Source organism: Nomascus leucogenys, chromosome 6 (assembly GCF_006542625.1).
Source record: "Nomascus leucogenys isolate Asia chromosome 6, Asia_NLE_v1, whole genome shotgun sequence".
Taxonomy (NCBI): Eukaryota; Metazoa; Chordata; class Mammalia; order Primates; family Hylobatidae; genus Nomascus; species Nomascus leucogenys.
Genome location: NC_044386.1, coordinates 77,810,702 through 77,831,455, shown reverse-complemented (window position 1 = coordinate 77,831,455; position 20,754 = coordinate 77,810,702). Strand labels below are relative to the sequence as shown.

The 20,754-nt window shown below is 35.2% G+C and overlaps 1 protein-coding gene across 2 annotated transcripts in view; it reads left to right on the top strand.

Moving 5' to 3' along the window:
• ADAM10 (ADAM metallopeptidase domain 10) overlaps positions 1-20,754 on the top strand; it is a 159,562-nt gene that overhangs the window by 92,563 nt on the left and 46,245 nt on the right. For both annotated transcript variants that reach the window (XM_003267037.2, XM_030814481.1), the window contains exons 6-8: positions 15,046-15,195; positions 17,258-17,350; positions 20,303-20,486. In XM_003267037.2, coding sequence (XP_003267085.1) covers positions 15,046-15,195; positions 17,258-17,350; positions 20,303-20,486 — 427 coding nt within the window. The remainder of the gene's footprint in view (positions 1-15,045; positions 15,196-17,257; positions 17,351-20,302; positions 20,487-20,754) is intronic.

Here is a 20,754-nt window from a genome sequence, read left to right as displayed (position 1 = left end):
TAAGCAGTTTTTTTTCTCATTTAAAAAAATCTTCAGGAGATTATTACCTAAGTCAAAATAATAAGGTATAGTGGATTTTGTAATACACAGAGAATCAAAATTTATGACAGTAGTGCAAAGGACAAGAGAAAGAAGAATAGAAGTATGTTTCTTAAACAATTTGTGAAGTGGTGTAATTTTGGCAGGTAAACTGTGCCGTGATAAAGATGGATATTGTAAACCGTAGAGCTGGGGTCAGCAAACTACAGCCTGTGGGTCAAATGTTTGCTTTTGTAAGTAAAGTTTTATTAGAACACAGCCACACCTATTCATTGATAGGTTGTCTGTGACTGCTTTTACATTATAGTGGCAGAATTGAATAGTTGTGATAGAAAACAACTACATGTTGTTCAAAAGTCTAAATGTTTACTATTAGGCCTTTTCAGAAAAAGTTTGCAGGAATTTCCTCTGCCCTGGAGCAACCATTGAAAAAAGAAGAGGAAATAATTTAACAGGTTAATAAAATAAATCAAATATAATTAAAAACAGTTAAGAGAAGTTAGGAAGAAGAGAAAAAGGAAAAAAAACCAGATGGGACAAATAGAAAATAAATAGCAAGATGGTAAGTTTAAATCTAACCATACTGACGACTGCATTAAATATAAATGAACTCTTGAGGTGTGAAGATTGCTTGAGGCCAACAGTTCAAGACCAACCTGGCCAACATAGCGAGACCCTGTCTCTATTTTTTTTAATTAAAAAAAAAAATAAATGACTAAGCACATTAATTAAGAAACTGAGATGGTTAGAGTGATTAAAAAAAAAAGACCAAATGAGTGTAAAAGAAATGCAATTTAAATGAAAAGACACAGTTTTAACATTTAAAGAGCAGGTGAGATGGTTCACTCTTGTAGTCCCAGCTTGTCAGGATGCTGAAGTAGGAGAATTGCTTGAATGTAGAAGGTTGAGACTGCAGTGAGCCATGATTGATTGCGCCAGTGTACTCCAGCCCAGGTTGCAGAGTGAGACCCTATTTAAAAAAAAAAAAATTAAAAAAAGGAAAGAAAAGAAAATAGCTCATTATTTTGGATTTGGGTCATAAAATGATGGAAAAGAAATTGGGTTTAGTTAATTATGCTATGAATTAATTTATGGATCCGTATTCTCAGAGTTTATCCTTAAGGACAGTCTTAAAGTCCTTAAGAAAATAAAGAGAAAACGGCCAGGCATGTTGGCTCACACCTGTAATCCCAGCACTTTGGGAGGCTGAGGCAGGCGGATCACAAGGTCAGGAGATCGAGACCTTCCTAACACAGTGAAACCCTGTCTCTACTAAAAATCCAAAACCAAAATTAGCTGGGTGTGGTGGCAGGCGCCTGTAGTCCCAGCTGCTGGGGAGGCTGAGGTGGGAGAATGGCATGAACCCGGGAGGCAGAGCTTGCAGTGAGCCGAGATTGCACCACTGCACTCCAGCCTGGGTGACAGAGCGAGACTCTGTCTCAAAAAAAGAAAGAGAAAACTTCATAGCACATTTTATGAGGCCAGTGTTACTTTGATAGTCATACCAAACAGACATTACAAGAAAACTAAGCTACAGGCCAATATTCCTCAGAAATGTAAAAGTAAAATTTCTTAAAATATTAGCAAGTGAAATCCAGCAGTATATAAAAAAAACACATTATGCTCAAATGAAGTTTATACCAGAAATGCAAAATAGATTAACATTGGAAAATTTGTGTAATCTACCACATAAACATGATAAAGGATGAAACCCCTCTGATTATCTCAGTAGACTAGTAAAAAAGCATTGCCAAATTTCAGCACTCAACACATGGCAAACTAAAAATAGAAGGAAGCTTTCTTAGGCTAGTAAGAGCTTTTATAAAAAACCTACAGCTGATACCATGCTTAAAAGTGAGAGACTAAGTCCTTTTCCTTTGAGACCAGGAATGAAAGCTTTTTTTTTTTTTTTTTGAGGCGGAGTCTCGCTCTGTCGCCGAGGCTGGAGCGCAGTGGCGTGATCTCGGCCCACTGCAACCTCCACCTCCCGGGTTCAAGTGATTCTCCTGCCTCAGCTTCCTGAGTAGCTGGGATTACAGGTGCACACCACCACGCCCACCTAATTTTTGTATTTTTAGTAAAGATGGGGTTTCACCATGTTGGTCAGGCTGGTCTTGAACTTTTGAACTCATGATCTGCCCACTTTGGCCTCCCAAAGTGCCGGGATTACAGGTGTGAGCCCACTGCGCCCAGCCAAGGAATAAAAACTTCTACTCAGCATTGTACTCAAAGTCCTAGCCACCATAATAAGGCAAGAAAAATAAATGAAAGGCATACAGATTATAAAGGAAGTAGTTAAAGGTAATACAAGAGTATACCTAGAAAAAGTTACTAGAATCAATAAGCAGACTTATCAAGGACATAGGCTAAAATTTGGTATAAACAGTCGTATTTTATATACTGGCAATGAATATTTAGAAAATGAAAAAAATCAAAATAGCATCAAAATATAAAATACGTAGAATAAATTTAACAAAATATGTGCAAGATGTGTACATGAAAAACTAGAAAACATTGCCAAGAAAAATGAAAGATTAAATAAATTGAGAAATAAACTTTGTTTGTGGTTGGAATCCTCAATGTTAATATGTCAGTTCTCCCCAAATTGTTCTGCAGATTCAGTGCAGTCAGTATCAAGACTTCCAGTGGACATTTATCTAGTAATTGACAAACTGATTCTAAAAGTTATACTGAAAGGTAAAAGGTCTAGAATAGACAAAACAATTTTCAAAAAAGAACAAGGATGGGAGATTTAATAGTATTTGGTTTTTAAGACTTAGTATAAAGTTACAGTAATCAAGATAGTGTCATCTTGACCTCAGGGTAAACATACAGGTAAATGTAGCAACATAGAGAGTCCACATGGTCAGTTGATTTTTGCACAAGTCACAAGATAATTTAAAAGAGGAAAGAACAGTCTTTTCAACAAATGGTACTGGAACAATTGGATATCCATATAAAAAAAATTGAGATTCACCTATACTTCACACCTTATACAAAAATTAACTCAAAATGCAAAATAGACCTATATGCCAAAGCTAAAACTAAAACTAGGAAAAAACATAGGAGAAATTTTTGTGACTTTCGATAACAATTTCTCAAGGCATAAAAATTCCCTATGAAAAACATGTATAAACTGACTTCATCAAAATGAAAAACCTTGCCTCAAAAAATATAGTTAAGAAAAATATGAAAACAAGCCACAGACTGAGAAGATGTCCACAGTATCTCTGATAAAAGGCTTTTTTCCAGAATAGTAAAGAACTGTTACAACTCAGTTAAGAAAAAAAAAAAGCACAAACCCCAATTAAAAAATGGACAGTGCACCTGGAAAGCCTTTCCAAGAAGGATAGGCACAAATAAGCCCCAGACTGTGAGGACTACAGTAAATACCTAACTCTTCAATGGCCAGACGTGAACCAACATCCACAAGCGTCTAGACCATCCAGGAAAACATGACTTCACCAAAGAAACTAAATAAGGCACTAAATAAAGGCACTAGGAAACTAAATAAGAAACTAAATAATTTCAGACAGAGAATTAAAAATAGCTGTTTTGAGGAAACTCAAAGAAATTCATGATAACACAGAGAAGGAATTCAGAATACTATCAGATAAATTTAAAAAACAAATTGAAATAATTAAAAAGAATCAAGCAGAAATTCTAGAGTTGAAAAATGCACTTGACATACTGAAGAGTGCATCAGAGTCTCTTAGTAACAGAATTGATAAAATAGAAGAATTAGTGAGCTTGAAGACAGGCTATTTGAAAATATAAAGTCAGAGGAGACAAAAAAGAAAAGGAATACTCTAAAAGAATGAAGAACCCCTATAATATCTAGGAAATAGCCTCAAAAGGGCAAACATAAGAATTAGGTCCTTAAAGAGGAGATAGAGAAAGAGATAGGGGTAAAAAGTTTATTCAAAGGGATAATACCAGAGCACTTCTCAAACCTAGAAAAAGATATCAACATTCAAGTGTAAGAAGGTTATGAAGCACCAAGCATATTTAACCCAATGAAGACTAACTCAAGGCATTTAATAATCAAACCAGCAAAGGCCATAAAGAAAAGATCCTAAAAGCAGCAAGAAAAAAGAAACAAATAACCTACAATGGAGCTCTAATAGATTTGGCAGAAGGCTTTTCAGTAGAAATTTTACATGCCAGGAGAGAGTGGCATGACGTGTTTAAAGTGCTGAAGGAAAAAATTTTTTATCCTATAGCTGTATATTCAGGGAAATAGCCTTCAAACACAAAGGAGAAATAAAGACTTTCCCAGAGAAACAAAAACAGATGGATTTTATCAACACCAGACTTGTCCTACAAGAAGTGCTAAATAGAGTTCTTCAGTCAGAAAGAAAAGGATGTGAATGAGCAATAAGAAATTATATGATGGTACAAAACTCATTGGTAATAATAAGTACACAGAATATTGTGTATCTGTGATTATGGTATATAAATTACTCATATCTTGAGTAGAAAGACTAAACGATGAACTGATAAAATAACTTTTCAGGATATAGACACTACAATAAGGCATGAATAGAAATAAGGTTAAAAAGCAGGGGGACAAAGTTAAAGTGTAAAGTTTTTATTAGTCTTCTTTTTGCTTCCTTATTTATGCAATCACTGTTGTCATCAGTTTAAAATAAGGATTGTAAGATAGTATTTGCAAGCCTCATGGTAACTTCAGATCAAAAAACATATGATAGATACACAAAAAATAAAAAGCAAGAAATTAAATCATACCACCGGAGAAAATCAGCTTCACTAGAGGGAAGACAGGAAGGAAAGAAGGAAGAGAAGGCCGCAAAAGAACCAGAAAACAAATAACAAAGTGGCAGGAGTAAGTCCTTACTTATCAGTAATAACATTGAATGTCAATGGACCAAACTCTCTAATCAAAAGACATAGAGTAGTTAAATGGATTAAAAAACCCTGAAGATCCAATGATCTATTGCATACAAGAAACACATTTCACCTGTAAAGATACACATAGACTGAAAATAAAATGGTGGAAAAAGATATTCCATCCCAGTGGAAACCAGAAGAGCAGGAGTAGCTATACTTGTATCAGTCAAAATAGATTTCAGGACAAAAACTGTAAGAGACAAAGGCAGTGACTATATTATTACAAAGGGGGCCGGGCCTGGTAGCTCACGCCTGTAATCTCAGCAGTTTGGGAGGCTGAGGTGGGCGGATCGCCTGAGGCCAGGAGTTTAAGACCAGCCTGGCCAACATGGCGAAATCCTGTCTCTATTAAAAATACAAAAATTAGCTGGGTGTAGTGGTGGGCATCTGTAATCCCAGCTACTCGGGAGGCTGAGGCAGGAGAATCACTTGAACCCAGGAGGTGGAGGTTGCAGTGAGCTGAGATCAGGCCACTGCACTCCAGTCTGGGTGACAGAGCAAGACTCTGTCTCAAAAAAAAAAAAAAAAAAAAAAATATATATATATATATATATATATATACACACACACACACACACACACACACACATATATGTATGTATGTGTGTATATATATATTTATGTATGTGTGTGTATATATGTATGTATGTATGTAAAGGGATCAATTCAGCAAGAGGATTTAACAACTGTAAATATATATTAATATAGTTTGGATATATGTCTCTGCTCAGACCTTCTGTTGAATTGTAATCCTCAGTGCTGGAGGTGGGACCTGGTGGGAGGTGTTTGGATCATGGGGGCAGGTCCTTCATGGCTTGGTGCTGTTTTTGTGATAGTGAGTTCTCATGAGATTTGGTGGTTTAGAAGTGTGTGGCATCTCCCCCCACAGACACTGTTGCTTACTCCTGCTTCCAGCGTGTCATGTGCCTGCTCCCCCTTCACCTTCTGCCCATGCTTATAAGCTTCCTGAAACCTCTCTAGAAGCCAAGCGGATGCCAGCACCATGCTTCCTGTAAAGCCTGCAGAACCATGAGCCAATTAAAATCTTTTCTTGATAAATTACTCAGTCTCAGTTATTTCTTTATAACAGTGCAAAAATGACCTAATAAATATATGCACCCAACACTGGAACACCCAGATATATAAAGCAAATATTATTAGAGCTAAAGAGAGAGAGATAGACTTCAATACAGTAATAGCTGGAGACTTCAATACCCCACTTTCAGCAATGGATAGACCTTCCAGACAGAAAATCAACAAAGAAACATCAGACTTCATCTGCAATATAGAACAAATGGACCTAATAGGTATTTATAGACCATTTCATCCAATGGCTGCAGAATACACTTTTATTTCTCCTCAGCACCTGGATCATTCTCAAGAATAGACCATATGTTTGGTTATAAAACAAGTCTTCAAACATTCAAAAAATTGAAATAATATCAGATATCTTCTCTGACTACACTCAAATAGAACTAGGAATCAATAACAAAAGGAGTCTTTGAAACTATACAATCACATGGAAAGTAAACAATATGCTCCTGAATGACCAATAGGTGAGTGAAAAAATTTAAAAGAAAATTGGAAAATTTCTTGAAACAGATGATAATGGAAACACAACTTAACGGCTAGGAGTGGTGGCTCATGTCTATAATTCCAGCACTTTAGGAAGCTGATGTGGAATGATCATTTGAGCCCAGGAGTTTGAGACCAGCCTGGGGTCTATAGTGAGACCTTTTCTTTACAAAAAGTTTAAAAATTAGCCAGGTGTGGTGGTACATGCCTGTAGTCCCAGGTCCTTGGGAGGCTGAGGCAGGAGGATGGCTTGAACCCAGGAGGAGGAGGTTGCGGTGAGAAAGATTGTGCCACTGTACTGCAGCCTGGGCAACAGAGGGAGACGCTGTCTCAAAAAACAAAGAAAACACAACATACCAAAACCTGTAGGATACAGTAAAAGCAGTACTTAGAGGAAAGTTTATATAGCTATAAATGCCTGCATCCAGAAAGAAAGAAAACTTCAAATAAATACACTAACGATGCATTTTGCAAGAGCAAACCAAACCCAAAATTAGTAGAAGAAAATAATAAAGATCAGAGCAGAAGTAAATGAAATAGAAATGAAGACAGTATGAAAGATCAAAGAAACAAAAAGCTGTTTTTTGAAATCATAAACAAAATTGACAAACCTTTAGCCAGACTAAGAAAAAAAAAGAACTTAATAAATAAAATCAGAGATGAAAAAGGAGACATCACAAGCGGTATAGATGAAATTCAAAGGATCATTAGTGGGTTTGAGCAACTATATGCCAATAAATTGCAAAATGTAGAGGAAATGGATACATTCTTAGACACATACAACCTACCAAGATTGAACCATGATGTTTAAAACCTGAACAGACCAATAACAAGTAATGAAATTGAAGCTGTAATAAAAAGTCTTCCAGTAAAGAAAAATCTGGGACCCAGTGGCTTCACTGTTGAATTCTACCAAATATTTAAAGTATAACTAATACCAACTGTACTGAAACTATTCCAAAAAATAGAGGAGGAGGGAAAACTTCAAACTCAGAAATTCTAGGAGGCCAGTATTACTCTGATACCGAAACCAGATAAAGGCAGCAAAAAAAGAAAATGACAGGCCATTATGTCTCATGAATATTGATGGAAAAATTATCAACAAAATACTAGCAAACTGCATTTAGCAATTCATTAAAAAGATCATTCATCATGACTAAGTGGTATTTATCCCAGGGATGCAAGAATGGTTCAATGTATGCAAATCAGTCAGTGCGATACATCATAATGGAATGAAGGACAAAAGTTATATGATCATTTCAACTGATGCTGAAAAAGCAGTTGATAAAATTCAACATCCCTTCCTGATAAAAATGCTCAAAAAAATTGCGTATAGAAGGTACGTATCTCAACATAATAAAAGTGATGTACAGTGGATCCATAGCTAGTATCATACTGAATGGGCAAAAACTGAAAGCCTTTTTTCTAAGATTGGGAACACAAGAAGGATGCCTTCTTTCAGTACTGTTACCCAACATAGTACTGGAAGTCCCAGCTAGAGCAATCAGAGAAGTGAGAGAAATAAAGTGCACTGAAATTGGAAATGAAGAAGTCAAAATATCCTTGTTTGCAGATGATATAATCTTATATTTGGAAAAACCCGTAGACTCCACCAAAAAACTATTAGAACTGATAAACAAATACAGTAAAGTTGCAGGATACAAAATCAACATACAAAAATCAGTAGCATTTCTACTGTTGTTTCCAACAACAAACAGTCTGAAAAAGAAAAGCAATCCCATTTGCAATAGCCACAAATAAAATTACATACCTAGGAATTAACCAAAGAAGTAAAAGATCTCTACAATGAGAAGTATAAAACACTGATGAAAGAAATCGAAGAGGACACAAAAAAATGGAAAGATATTCTATGTTCATACATTGGAAGAATCAGTGTTGTTAAAATGTTCATATTACAAAAAGCAATGCAATTGCTACCAAAATACCATTGTCATTCTTCACAGAAATAGAAAAAGCCATTTGAAATGTTTTATGGAACCAGAAGAAACTCAGAATAACCAATGCTATCCTGAGCAAAAAGAACAAAATTGGAGGAATCATATTACCTGACTTCAGATTATACTGTAGAGCTATAGTAACCAAACAGCATGGTACTGGCATGAAAACAGACAGACCCATGGAACAGAATAGAGACCTCAGAAACAAATTGATACACCTACAGTGCATTTTTTACAATGGTACCAAAAACATACATTGGGGTAAAGACAATCTCTTCAATAAATGGTGCTGGGAAAACTGGATATCCGTATGCAGAGGAATGAAACTAGACCTCTATTTCTCACCGTATAAAAAAATCAAATCAAAATGAATTAAGACTTAAGTGCTCAACTGTGAGACTGCTACAAGAAAACATTGAAGAAACTCCCCACTTTCATGTGGATGAAAATTTCTTGAGTAAAACCCCATAAGCACAGGCAACCAAAGCAAAAATGGACAAATGGGATCACATCAAGTTAAAAGCTTCGGCTCAGCAAAGGATGCAATTAACAAAGTGAAGAGACAACCCATAGAATGGGAGAAAATATTTGCACACTACTTGTCTGACAAGGGATTAATAACCAGAATATATAAGGAACTGAAATAACTCTATAGAAAAAAATCTAATCTTATTACAAAATGGGCAAAAGATCTGAATAGACATTTCCTAAAAGAAGACATACAAATGGCAAACACGCATATGAAAAGGTGCTCAAAATCATTGATCCTCGGAGAAATGCAAATAAAAATTACAATGAGATACCGTCTTACCCCAGTAAAAATGGCTTTTATCCAAAAGACAGGCAATAACAAATGGTGGTGAGGATGTGGGGAAAAGGAAACCCTCATACACTGTTGGTGGGAATGCAAATTAGTACAATTACTGTGGAGAATAGTTTGGAGGTTCCTCAAAAAACTAAAAATAGAACTACTGTAATCCAGCAATCCCACTGCTGCACATCTACCCGAAGAGATATATCATAGAGATAGCTGCGCTCCCCTGTTTGTTGCTGCACTGTTCACAATAGCCAAGATTTGGAAGCAACCTAAGTGTCCGTTAATAGATGAATGGATAAAGAAAATGTGGTACATATACACAATGGAGTACTATTTAGCCATAAAACAGAATTAGATTCTGTAATTTGTGACAACATAGATGGAACTGCAGGTCATTATGTTAAGTGCAATAAGCTAGGCACAGAAAGACAAACTTCACATATTCTCACTTATTTGTAGGAGCTAAAGATTAAAACAGTTGAACTCATGGAGATAGAGAGTAGAAGGATGATTACCAGAGGGTGCAATGAGTATTAGAGCAGTGGTGGGGAAGTGGGGATGGTTAATGGGCACAAAAACATGTTAGAAAGAATGAGTAAGACCTAGTATTTGAAAGCACAGCAGGGCAACTATAGTCAATAATAATTAAATCGTACATTTTAAAATAACTAAAAGAGTGTAATTGTATTTTTTGTAACAAAAAGGATAAATGCTTGAGGGGATGGACTCCCCATTTAACATGATGTGATTTACATTGCATTCCTATCAAAGTATTGTATATCTTATGTACCCCATAAATATATATACCTATGTACCCACAAAATTTAAAAATAAAAAATAAAAAAATTTAATAGATAATGGGCAAAACATTTGAAAAGACACTTCACAAAAGATATTATAAAATATTTTGGATTTTGATCTGGAGAAACATTTTGAATATGTAAGACTTTTCAGTATAAAAAGATGAATATATTTCACTGTATGAATATTAAAAATAAAAGACACCTTAAAGTGAAGACAAGTTATAAACTTTGTATAAAATTTTATGCATTCACAATGTATAAAATTAATAAAGAATTGTTTTTAAGAAGTAGAGAACAACTTATTAGTACAACTAATATAAAGCAACCTGGCCTGAAAATAAAAATATTTTAAAAATATATGTGTATGTATATTTCCATATATGTGTTTTGTGTATTTGTATGTATTTGTTTGAAGGCATTGGAAAGATAACATGACTGTGAAGTAGTATGCGGCCAAGACTTCAGAAAAAAGTGTACACCTAGAATGGTAATCCTGGTATTTGGTTCTGCCTTTTCTCCAGGTGTGTCTTTGAGTTTCTGAGGAGGTAGCTGAGAGACTGAGAGGGAGAGTAGAACCGTGCAGATTCATGAGGCTGAGGATGAAAATATTGTTTAGGATCTGCCCAGAAGAGCTTTTGGTTGGGACCTTGAAGGATTACTCCCTAAGAATAAGGGTATAAATTATAAAATGTTCAACCTCTCCTCACAGGGATTAAAGTTTCACACCACATCTCAGTCCCTGATTGGATTAAGGTGATCCAGGATTACTAGTGCACCAAGCCTAACTCTGCTTACCAGAAGTGAAAGTAAATCTTTTGAGAAAGGTGTCAGTCACAACCTCACATCAAATCTGTGGTTATACATATACATAGCCTGGCACTCAGTTCAATGTAACCAGTATATGAAGAAACAAAACAACACGATGGAAGAACAAGAGAGTCAGCTGACAAAGGAAATGGTACCTGGATAAGAAAATTATCTGATACAGACTTTAATATATTCAAGTCATAAAGACTAAATTTAAAATTTTAGCAGAAAATTAAAAATTAACAAAAGAACTTGATGGGAAATTTAGAATTGACAAATGTAACAACAAAAATTAGGAATTTGATGGATTTAGATTTGGATAGTATAAGAAAATAGAGCAAACTGCTAAGAAAAGGATGGAAAATACAGAAAAGAGCGTAAGAGAAATAGATGATACGTTCAGAAGGTCTAATATATGTATCATGTGATTGATGTCCTAGAAGGAGGAAAATGGAGAGTCAAGTAAGGACAGGTAATGGCTGAGAATTTTTCAAATGTAACAAAGAGATATCAGACAACAAATTCATTAAGCCCTGTAATTAGGGCAGGATAAATACTTTACAGTGAAGACAATACCATAGCACATTATTTGAGAAGTCTGAAAGCCAAAGATATAATCTTAAAAGCAGCCAGTGAGAAAAAGTTTAATCACTCTTAAAGAAGCAACAGTAAACATGGCAGCTCACTTCTCATTGGAAGCAGTTGAAACCAAAAGACAGTAGGATATGCTCAAACAGAGAAACTGCCATCCTCTAGGATGCTGTACTCAGAAAAATAGATAAAAGTAAAATTAACACGTTTCAAATGGAATATATAACCATCTGACATACTGAAAGTAGTTTTTTTCCTGGTGAAAAGATTGCAGGCTCAAATGCTAACTTGTATCTGAAGTATTGAATAAAGAACACATTAGATAATTTTAAGTGAATATTGACTGTATACTACAAAGCACTAATAGTAAAGACTTGTAGGGTAGTATATATTTGCATGTTGTGTATGTGGGTATAGAGGGAGTTAAAATTGGAGTGGGAAAAACGTAATTTAAGTGTTCTGAGGTTCTTTTCTAGGAACAAGTAAATGTTATAATTTATATTTGATTTTGGTAAGTCAAGTATTAGTAAAATATATTACTAACAAGCTAATGGGGAAATGGATAGAATAAAAATTCAAAATCCAAAACAAGGCAAGAAAGAAGATAAAGAAGAATATTGAACAGGCAGGGCAAATAGAAGATAATAAAATTGGAGATTTAAACCCCAAAATATCTGTAATTATATTAAAGGTAAATGGATTAAATGCACCGCTTAAAAGATAAAGAATATCGGATTGGATTTAACAACAGCAAAACCCCACAAACTGTTTTACAAAAACTACTCCTAAAATATAAGGATGCAGAAAGATGGAAAGTAAAACGGTACAAGATGTAAAATTTGATGACTCTAACAAAAATATATCTATTATCAGCCAAAATAGATTTTAAGGCAAAAAAAAGCATTACTAAAATAGATGTGTCATAATGATAAACTGTTTAGTTCTCCATTATATTATAGCAGCCTTTAATTTGTATGTCCATAATATTATAACTTCAGAGTATATAAGACAAAACTTGACAAAACCGGAAGGAATAATAGAAAAATCATATGATAAATAAGAGAACAGTTGTACAAAAAGTAAAACCCAGTAAAGATATGGGAGATCTGAACTACTTGATTAATAAACTTGTGCTTGGAACACTTTTTCATATTTCAGACTGATTTCTTATTTAAAACCTTTCTTTAAATAGAATTTTCACATTAAAGCATCCAGTTTTTTTTTTTTTTTTTTTTTTTTGGTCTGGAATAGAAAATCTTTCACATATAAAACTTCAACATTAGCTAAGATATATTCTTTTTTATGTGGAATAACATGATTGTAAATATAAACTGCATTTCACAAATAACGTGGATTTGAAATACTTCTCAATGTTTGAGTCATTTACAAACTGTGTAAACTGAGACCTGGAGACCATCTAAATGAAAATCCTGAGTAGAATAGTATTCAAGGTAGGCTTTGGGGTCAGTTCCCCCAAATGTTACATTATTTCAGTAGTATTGGTACCCATCTATAATACAAATTGTTTTAAAAATAAGTTTTATTGTGTATATATCAGGTATATTACATGACGTTATGGGATACATATAGATAGTCAAAATGGTTACTATAGTGAAGCAAATAAACATTTCCATCATTTCACATAGTTATCCTTTTTTGTGTGTTTGCGATATAATACAAATTTTTCGTTTTGTGTATGTTCACATGGAATTGTTAAGGGAGAAGAAAATGTCAAGGAAGAAGAAATTGTGACTTAAAATTCAATTTGGGTTCTATATTACTGTGCCATCAAGAATACTTAAGATAATCCTTTTAGGTGTTCACAAATGTTTGACTCTTTGGATTCAGTAGCAGTGGTAATTCTTTGAAGAAATACTTAATTGAGGCCAGGCACAGTGGCTCGTGCCTGTAATCCCAGTACTTCGGGAAGCTGAGACAGGAGGATTACTTGAGACCAGGAGCCCATGACCAGCCTGGGCACCATAGGAAGACCTCCGTCTCTACAAAAAAATTAAAAAATTAGCCAGGCATGGTGATACATGCTTGTAGTCCCAGCTACTTGGGAAGCTTAGGCGGGAGGATTGTTTGAGCCCAGGAGTTTAAGGCTGCATTGAGCTATGATCATGCCACTGCACTCCAGCCTGGGTAACAGAGCGAGACTCTCAAAAGAAATACTTGGCGGGTCTGGTGGCTCACGCCTGTAATCCTAGCACTTTGGGAGGCTGAGGCGGGCGCATCACGAGGTCAGGAGATCGAGACCATCTTGGCTAACACGGTGAAAACCCGTCTCTACTAAAAATTCAAAAACAAAATTAGCCGGGTGTGGTGCTGGTCGCCTGTAGTCCCAGCTACTCCGGAGGCTGAGGCGGGAGAATGGCGTGAACCCGGGAGGTGGAGCTTGCAGTGAGCCAGGATCGTGCCACTGCACTCCATCCTGGGCGACAGAGTGAGACTCTTGTCTCAAAAAAAAAAAAAAAAAAAAAAAAAAGAAAGAAATACTTAGCATTTACTCTTTGCTGCCAAGTCTGTGTTAGGTGATAGCATTACAGTGAGGATCAAACAGAGATGATTTCGTCTTTCCAGAACTTACATTCTAGTGGGTGAAGTGGGATGTGGACAGAAATTAAATAATCCCACAAATAAATGTAAGGTTGCACTATGTAAGAGACATTGGTATATGGTTCTATGGAGTGGTATAATGGATGAATTGACCTTCTCGAAGTCTAAAGAAAGAAGGAAGCCGTTAACAAGATCAGAAGAGGTAGTGTCAGCATGTGCAAAGACTGTGGCAGGAGACAGACTGTTTTGGAGGATTGGAAAGAAAGCTTATATAGCTATACCACAGACAGCTAGAGTTGCGTAACATTGTAGGGTCTCTTTGTGAAGTAATATGGAATGAGAAAAGGTGGATAGTTAAGTAGAGGCTGTGCAATGTTGATATTTAGGGGAGCATATAAAGAATATTGGGCTTAATCTTTTAGAGCAATAGGAAGTCATTGAAATACATTATTGAGGTGGACGACATATTCAAATTTGCATTTTGAAAAGATTGCAGTATGGAGAAGAGATCTGAGGCCATTAGTGGCTATTGGTTGATTAAACTGATCTTACTGCAGTGCTCTAGGTAAGAAGTAATGGTAGCTTGGGCTAGAGTGGTGGAGCCAGAGATAATGGGTAGATACCTTAGGTATTTAGGAGATAAATTTGACAGAACTGGATGGTAGATGGGTATTAGATGTGAGGTAGAGAAGATATCAAAGTATTATAAGCTATTATACAACTTGATTTAGATTTAAATGAATACATATTAAAATATATGTTTTGAAAATGTGTAAAAGTGAAGGAGTTCCTTGAACAGATAGTAAATCATCTATATGGAGAAGATTATGAGACAAAGTGATTTTATGAACTTTTAATGGCAGCAGAAATACCTGGGGTGTTATATAAAGCAGAATATGAAATTGTTTATAGTATGTATTCTTAATTAGATAAAATGATAGTATTGAAGCATGCTAATTATCAGAAATGACTTTTTGATGTATAGATACCTCAAGAAGAACATGCTGCTAATGGTCCAGAACTCCTGAGGAAAAAACGTACAACTTCAGCTGAAAAAAATACTTGTCAGCTTTATATTCAGACTGATCATTTGTTCTTTAAATATTATGGAACACGAGAAGCTGTGATTGCCCAGGTATTTATGATTATGTGCTATTTTAGTAATTCCCATATTGTTTTATAATACCTATTCTTTCCTTTAAAAATTTAAGTTAGTGTATTCTCTTTTTGGGAAAAAGTATGTATTTTCAGTTGTGATATGATAAAATGTATAAGATAAGTACATGGATAACTGAAAGACCAGTTGGGATATTTTAGTGTCAAAAGAGAGGGGTAAGACAATGATTTCTTGAAGGAGATGATGACTCTGAAGTTTAGCTTTGGAAAGAGAGTTGAATTTTCATTTGTGGTCTTAAAGGAGGGAAAGTTGGAGGAATCCTTCCAACTGGAAGTATTTAATTTTATTCTGTATTTTTATTGTATGTAGCACTTTCTAAGTTACATTATTATTTGCACTTGTGTCTTCTCAACCCTCATTAAAGTATAAATATTTTGAGGGTGCCCTTCAAAATGTCCTTCTTGTTGAAGGTACCCAGTAAGAATTTGATGAATGAAGTTTTGACTCAAAGGATTTGAAATGGAGAAGATGGAGGTACCACTAGTATAAATGAATCATTTTGGGGTGAGGATGAACTTACTTTTAAACATGTATAAAAGCTAGGTAGTTCTTCCCTTAGGATTTTGAAAATGTGAAACTAGAGCTTGAGGGAAGGGTAGCCTTGAGAGATTGAATGTGGAAAGAATGAAACCAAAGGAGAAGAAATTGGAGCTATCTGTATATGGTGAATAGGCTGAGGAAGAGAAGCTAGTGAGGAAAACATAATAGTAATAAGGTATGAGATTTTGTAGGATTTACCAAGGAACAAATAAATTTCAAGACAAAATAGCATGAATTTATAATGAGCCCTATGAGCAGTTAGGAATTTCATTAGCAGTGTTTGGCAGCCTGGGCTGCCTTTAAAAGATTATTGTTAATGCTTTTACTTGACCATCTTGTTTTATGTTTTATGTTTATGTTTTTACAGTTTCTTTGAAAATAACTTTGAGCATATACATACATGTTTTCACATAAATGGTAGCAAGAGTACTTTTTGTAAATGAAGTTGGGAAGGTTGTCTACAGAGTGGTTTAGAAGCTAGAAAGTTTAGTTGGGGGTCAGCTAGGTAAATGGATGCTTTTGGGTTGATCATCGTTTATCTCCTTGTAGAATTTAGCAAAATCTGAATGTATGTTTATTATATTTGTATTATCTCCCCCCTTTCTTCCCTTACTAAAATAAGCCTCTGTAAATTTATAGGGACCTTCTGTGTTTTGTTCACCACTATATCCCCAGCGCCTAAAACAGTGCCAAAAATATAGAAAGGGGTCAAGAAAGCTTACAGAATGTGCAGCAATAGAAGGATTAAAGTCAGGGAATGACTGTGTGTCCTGAACCGTCAGGGAAGTTCTTATAAAAATGTTTGAGCTGAGTCTGAAGGATAAGTAGAGAAACATATTCTAGGCATAGGAAATACGTGAAAAGGAATGGACGTGTGACATTGTAGGATTGGATTGAGGAAACAAAATTTTTATGTGACTGAAACAAGAGTATATGTTTGGGCCAGTTGTGGTGGCTCATGCCTGTAATGCCAGCACTTTGGGAGGCCGAGGTGGGTGGATCACTTGAGGTCAGGAGTTCAAGACCAGCCTGGCCAACATAGTGAAACCTGTCTTTACTAAAAATACAAAAATTAACTGGGCATGGTGGTAGGCGCCTGTAATCCCAGCTATTTGGGAGGCTGAGGCAGGAGAATCACTTGAATCTGGGAGGTAGAGGTTGCAGTGAGCCGAGATTGCACCACTGCACTCCAGCGTGGGCAACAGAGCAAGACTTTGTCTCCAAAAAAAAAAAAAAAAAAAAAAAAACAATGAAGTGTGCATGTTTGTTGTTGGCTAGAGGAGTCTGGAAAAGTAAATAGAATCTCCCCGCTCAGCACAGCTCACTAATCTTTTTTATATTTCTGTCCAGTATATAATGTTGACATTTTAAAATTTGGTTGTGACAGGACATGAATAATTACTGATTTTGGAAATGGAAATTTATAATCTTTTTCATATTTCAACATTGCCTCTAAAATGTTCTTTTTTTTAAATCATAGATATCCAGTCATGTTAAAGCGATTGATACAATTTACCAGACCACAGACTTCTCCGGAATCCGTAACATCAGTTTCATGGTGAAACGCATAAGAGTAAGGACCTTAAATAGTTAAAAAGACTTAAAAAGTGAAACAATCCGGACCATGTTTACACACACACACAAAAGCTTGCTTTTAATTTTATCTTTATGAATTAAGTAGTTTAGTTTAATTGTATCTGTTGATGCAGTTTTTTACTCCTGGCATTTACACACCCACACACACACAGATACTTAGGTTTATGATTTAAGAATTAAATGTATAAGGTCTTAATCCGGTCTATAGTAGAGCTAAAGTGTGTTTTCAGTCTGTCTGATTAACAGATTATTAAGAAAGCTCTGACCCTTCAATAACTATGGCTATAGTGCTTGACTCTTTCCCCACCGACATTATCCCTCAGTTTCGTAAAATTTGCTTTGTGCAGTATTTTTCACTGTGTGTTCCATTTGGTGTTCCAGGGGAGAAAAAGGATAAATACAGTGTTTAAATAAAATTGGAAGTTGGAAAAACCCTTAGTACTGTAATCTTGAAAATTTGCAATTCACAGTAACATATATCAAGTTTTGAGAAGTCTTTCACGAAAGAAACCCATATTTTTCTAAATTTTTGAGCATGAAACTTTTTTTTTAGAGAAAATATATTAACATCAACAGATTCCAGAATACTTTAGGCATTTTGAGAAAAGCTGATCCAGAGCGATAGAGTCACGTAGTATTTAGTTTTAATGTTGTAAATTACAGGTAAACAAATAAATATTAAATTACTGACAAATTTAGGCTATTTTTTCAAAAAATTTCTGAATATTCTAAATATATATTATAGCTTTTTAAGAAACAATATTTATATACTAAATAAACAACTGAACTTAAATCATCCTTTCACAAAAGTATTTGCCACAGGGTTCCTTAATATGTATGCTTTCCTATTTTTCTTCAAATATGGTTAGATAAAATGTCTATACTTGAAAAGTTTAGTATATACATTCAGCCACATAGCTGTAGGTAGTCCTTAAATTTAGAAGTAGTATGATTAAATCTTAAATTGGGTTTTCTTAAGGTGAAATATGATTTATTTATTTACAGTATAAGAATTGTTCGTAATTAATTGCTTTCATGTATTCTGTGAGCAATATAAATCCTTAAATGAACAAGTAACAGTGATAAGAGGTATAAGTGTTGCTGTTTAGTAGGCAGAGCAATAAAATGCAAGTAATGAAAAGTAGAGAACACCTGAACGCATTTTAGTGACGCACCTTTGAGGAAAATGATTTGTATTATGAAGAAATGCATGTATATAAGTAAATAATGTGGTAGTTGGTTGTTTTTAGACCTTACCTCTTATTAAAACTTTAGTAAAGTTTTATCTGTTGAAGATTGTTCATAACCTATTAATTTAAAATTTATATTCTGTCAGCAAATATTAATAATCCATTTAAATATAGGTAATTAAGTTTTAAATGCAATTTTTTTTTTTTTTTTTTTTTTTTTTTTTTTTTTTGAGAAGGAGTCTCACTCTCGCCCAGGCTGGAGTTCAGTGGCGCAGTCTTGGCTCACTGCAGCCTCTGCCTTCCAGTTTCAAGTGATTCTCCCACCTCAGCCTCCTGAGTAGCGGGGATTACAGGCACCCACCGTCATGCCCAGCTAATTTTTGTATTTTTGTAGATAGAGGTTTCATGCACCATGTTGGCCAGGCTGGTCTTGAACTCCTGACCTCAGGTGATCACCCGCCTCAGCCTCCCAAAGTGCTGGGATTACAGGCGTGAGCCACCGTGCCTGGCTTTAGATGCAATTTTTATTTATAGCCAGTATTAGAGAATTACTAGGAAATTTCATTTTTATATTTAGTGGGAGAAAGCCATCTACAGCATGTCTTCAAGCATGGACTATCTGTAACATACAGTGTGCTTGCTTTTGAATTGTTGTAGTGTTAAATGGCCGTAACTGATTGTTTTTCGTTAATTGTTAATAGATAAACCAGACGTTCTGAAATCTCTTCTTAAGCAGTTGCCCTCAATGGTGTTTTTGCCTCCCTGCTTCTGAGCCTCTCGGTTTTACTGGAGAGTACGGATCATAAAGAGACCTGTAATTCTTGTTGTATCAACCATTGTATCGTCCTCTTACTGCCAACATTTTCAAATAGACTGAGGTTTGCCTTTCAGTAAAAACATTTACTTTCATATTGTAATTCCTTGGCTTACCTGGGGAAAGCCAAATTGTTCTAGGACTTCAGAGGAGACACACAGGTCTCTGAAAGGATGCAGGGGCTAATAAATAAAAGCTTTTGTTTAATAGAAGTCTGGTATTAGAACAGATTATTCAGATTCTGAAGGAGGAACCTGTGGTAGGAGTATAGTAGCTAAGTATCAAAAGAAACATTCTGGAAGAACTCAGCTTGAAATAGTAAAAGAAGTGAGTTTAAATTAGAAAGCAAAATTCTTGCCCACATTCAGGAAAAAAAAATAAATTTGCAGTTAGTTTGGCTTGGCTCATGTGACTCTCTAGGCAAGGAAAACCGGGAAAATGATTTGTCTGCTGAACTGACAGTCTTGGGTTTGATACCTATTTTATATTCTAGTAATTAGTTAAAATACAGGGTTTTATATCCTTGTAAGTGTTACCATATGTAGGAGATTAGGACTAAAGGAGACTTGTTCAGATAATTAAATTTGGGAAACTATACTTCCTTTACTAGAGGTTTTGAAAGCAAAACTTGTTTTTTCTTCCCAAGTGTTCATTGTTCAGGAATCTGGCGAATACTTGCTCAGAAATTTAGCATCTTCAATTTTAATTTCCCTACCTAGCCTTTCTTTTTTGTTTGTTGTTATTGTTTTGCCTTCTGTGATCAGCTCAGGGATGTGGGCAGTGGGAACAACCTTAGAAGCCTTAATTCAGGCCTGATTTCCATGGGAGCATATTGTCCAGGTGTATGCAGAAGAAGGTGAGCAGACATTTACACTAAAGCTCTGCTAACATTAATTACTTACTAAATTATTGTTTTGGATTTTAGATCAATACAACTGCTGATGAGAAGGACCCTACAAATCCTTTCCGTTTCCCAAATATTGGTGTGGAGAAGTTTCTGGAATTGAATTCTGAGCAGAATCATGATGACTACTGTTTGGCCTATGTCTTCACAGACCGAGATTTTGATGATGGCGTCCTTGGTCTTGCTTGGGTTGGAGCACCTTCAGGTAGTTTATCATGTTAAATATGTCTTAACTTACTACTTGAAACAAAGAGGAGTTTTCAGAGAATGTTGAATTTTCAATGTGTAGGAGAAAGTGATGCCTGTACAATATCTTAATTTGTGCTACTTGAGTTAGGCAAGACTCATAAGCATAATGTAAAAGGCACAATAGATGAAGGAGCTTTTTATTTCGAAATGCATACAGGGAAATATCCTGATTCATGACATTTGAATGGACCAAATGAAATAAATAATTTTATGAGAAAAAGTGG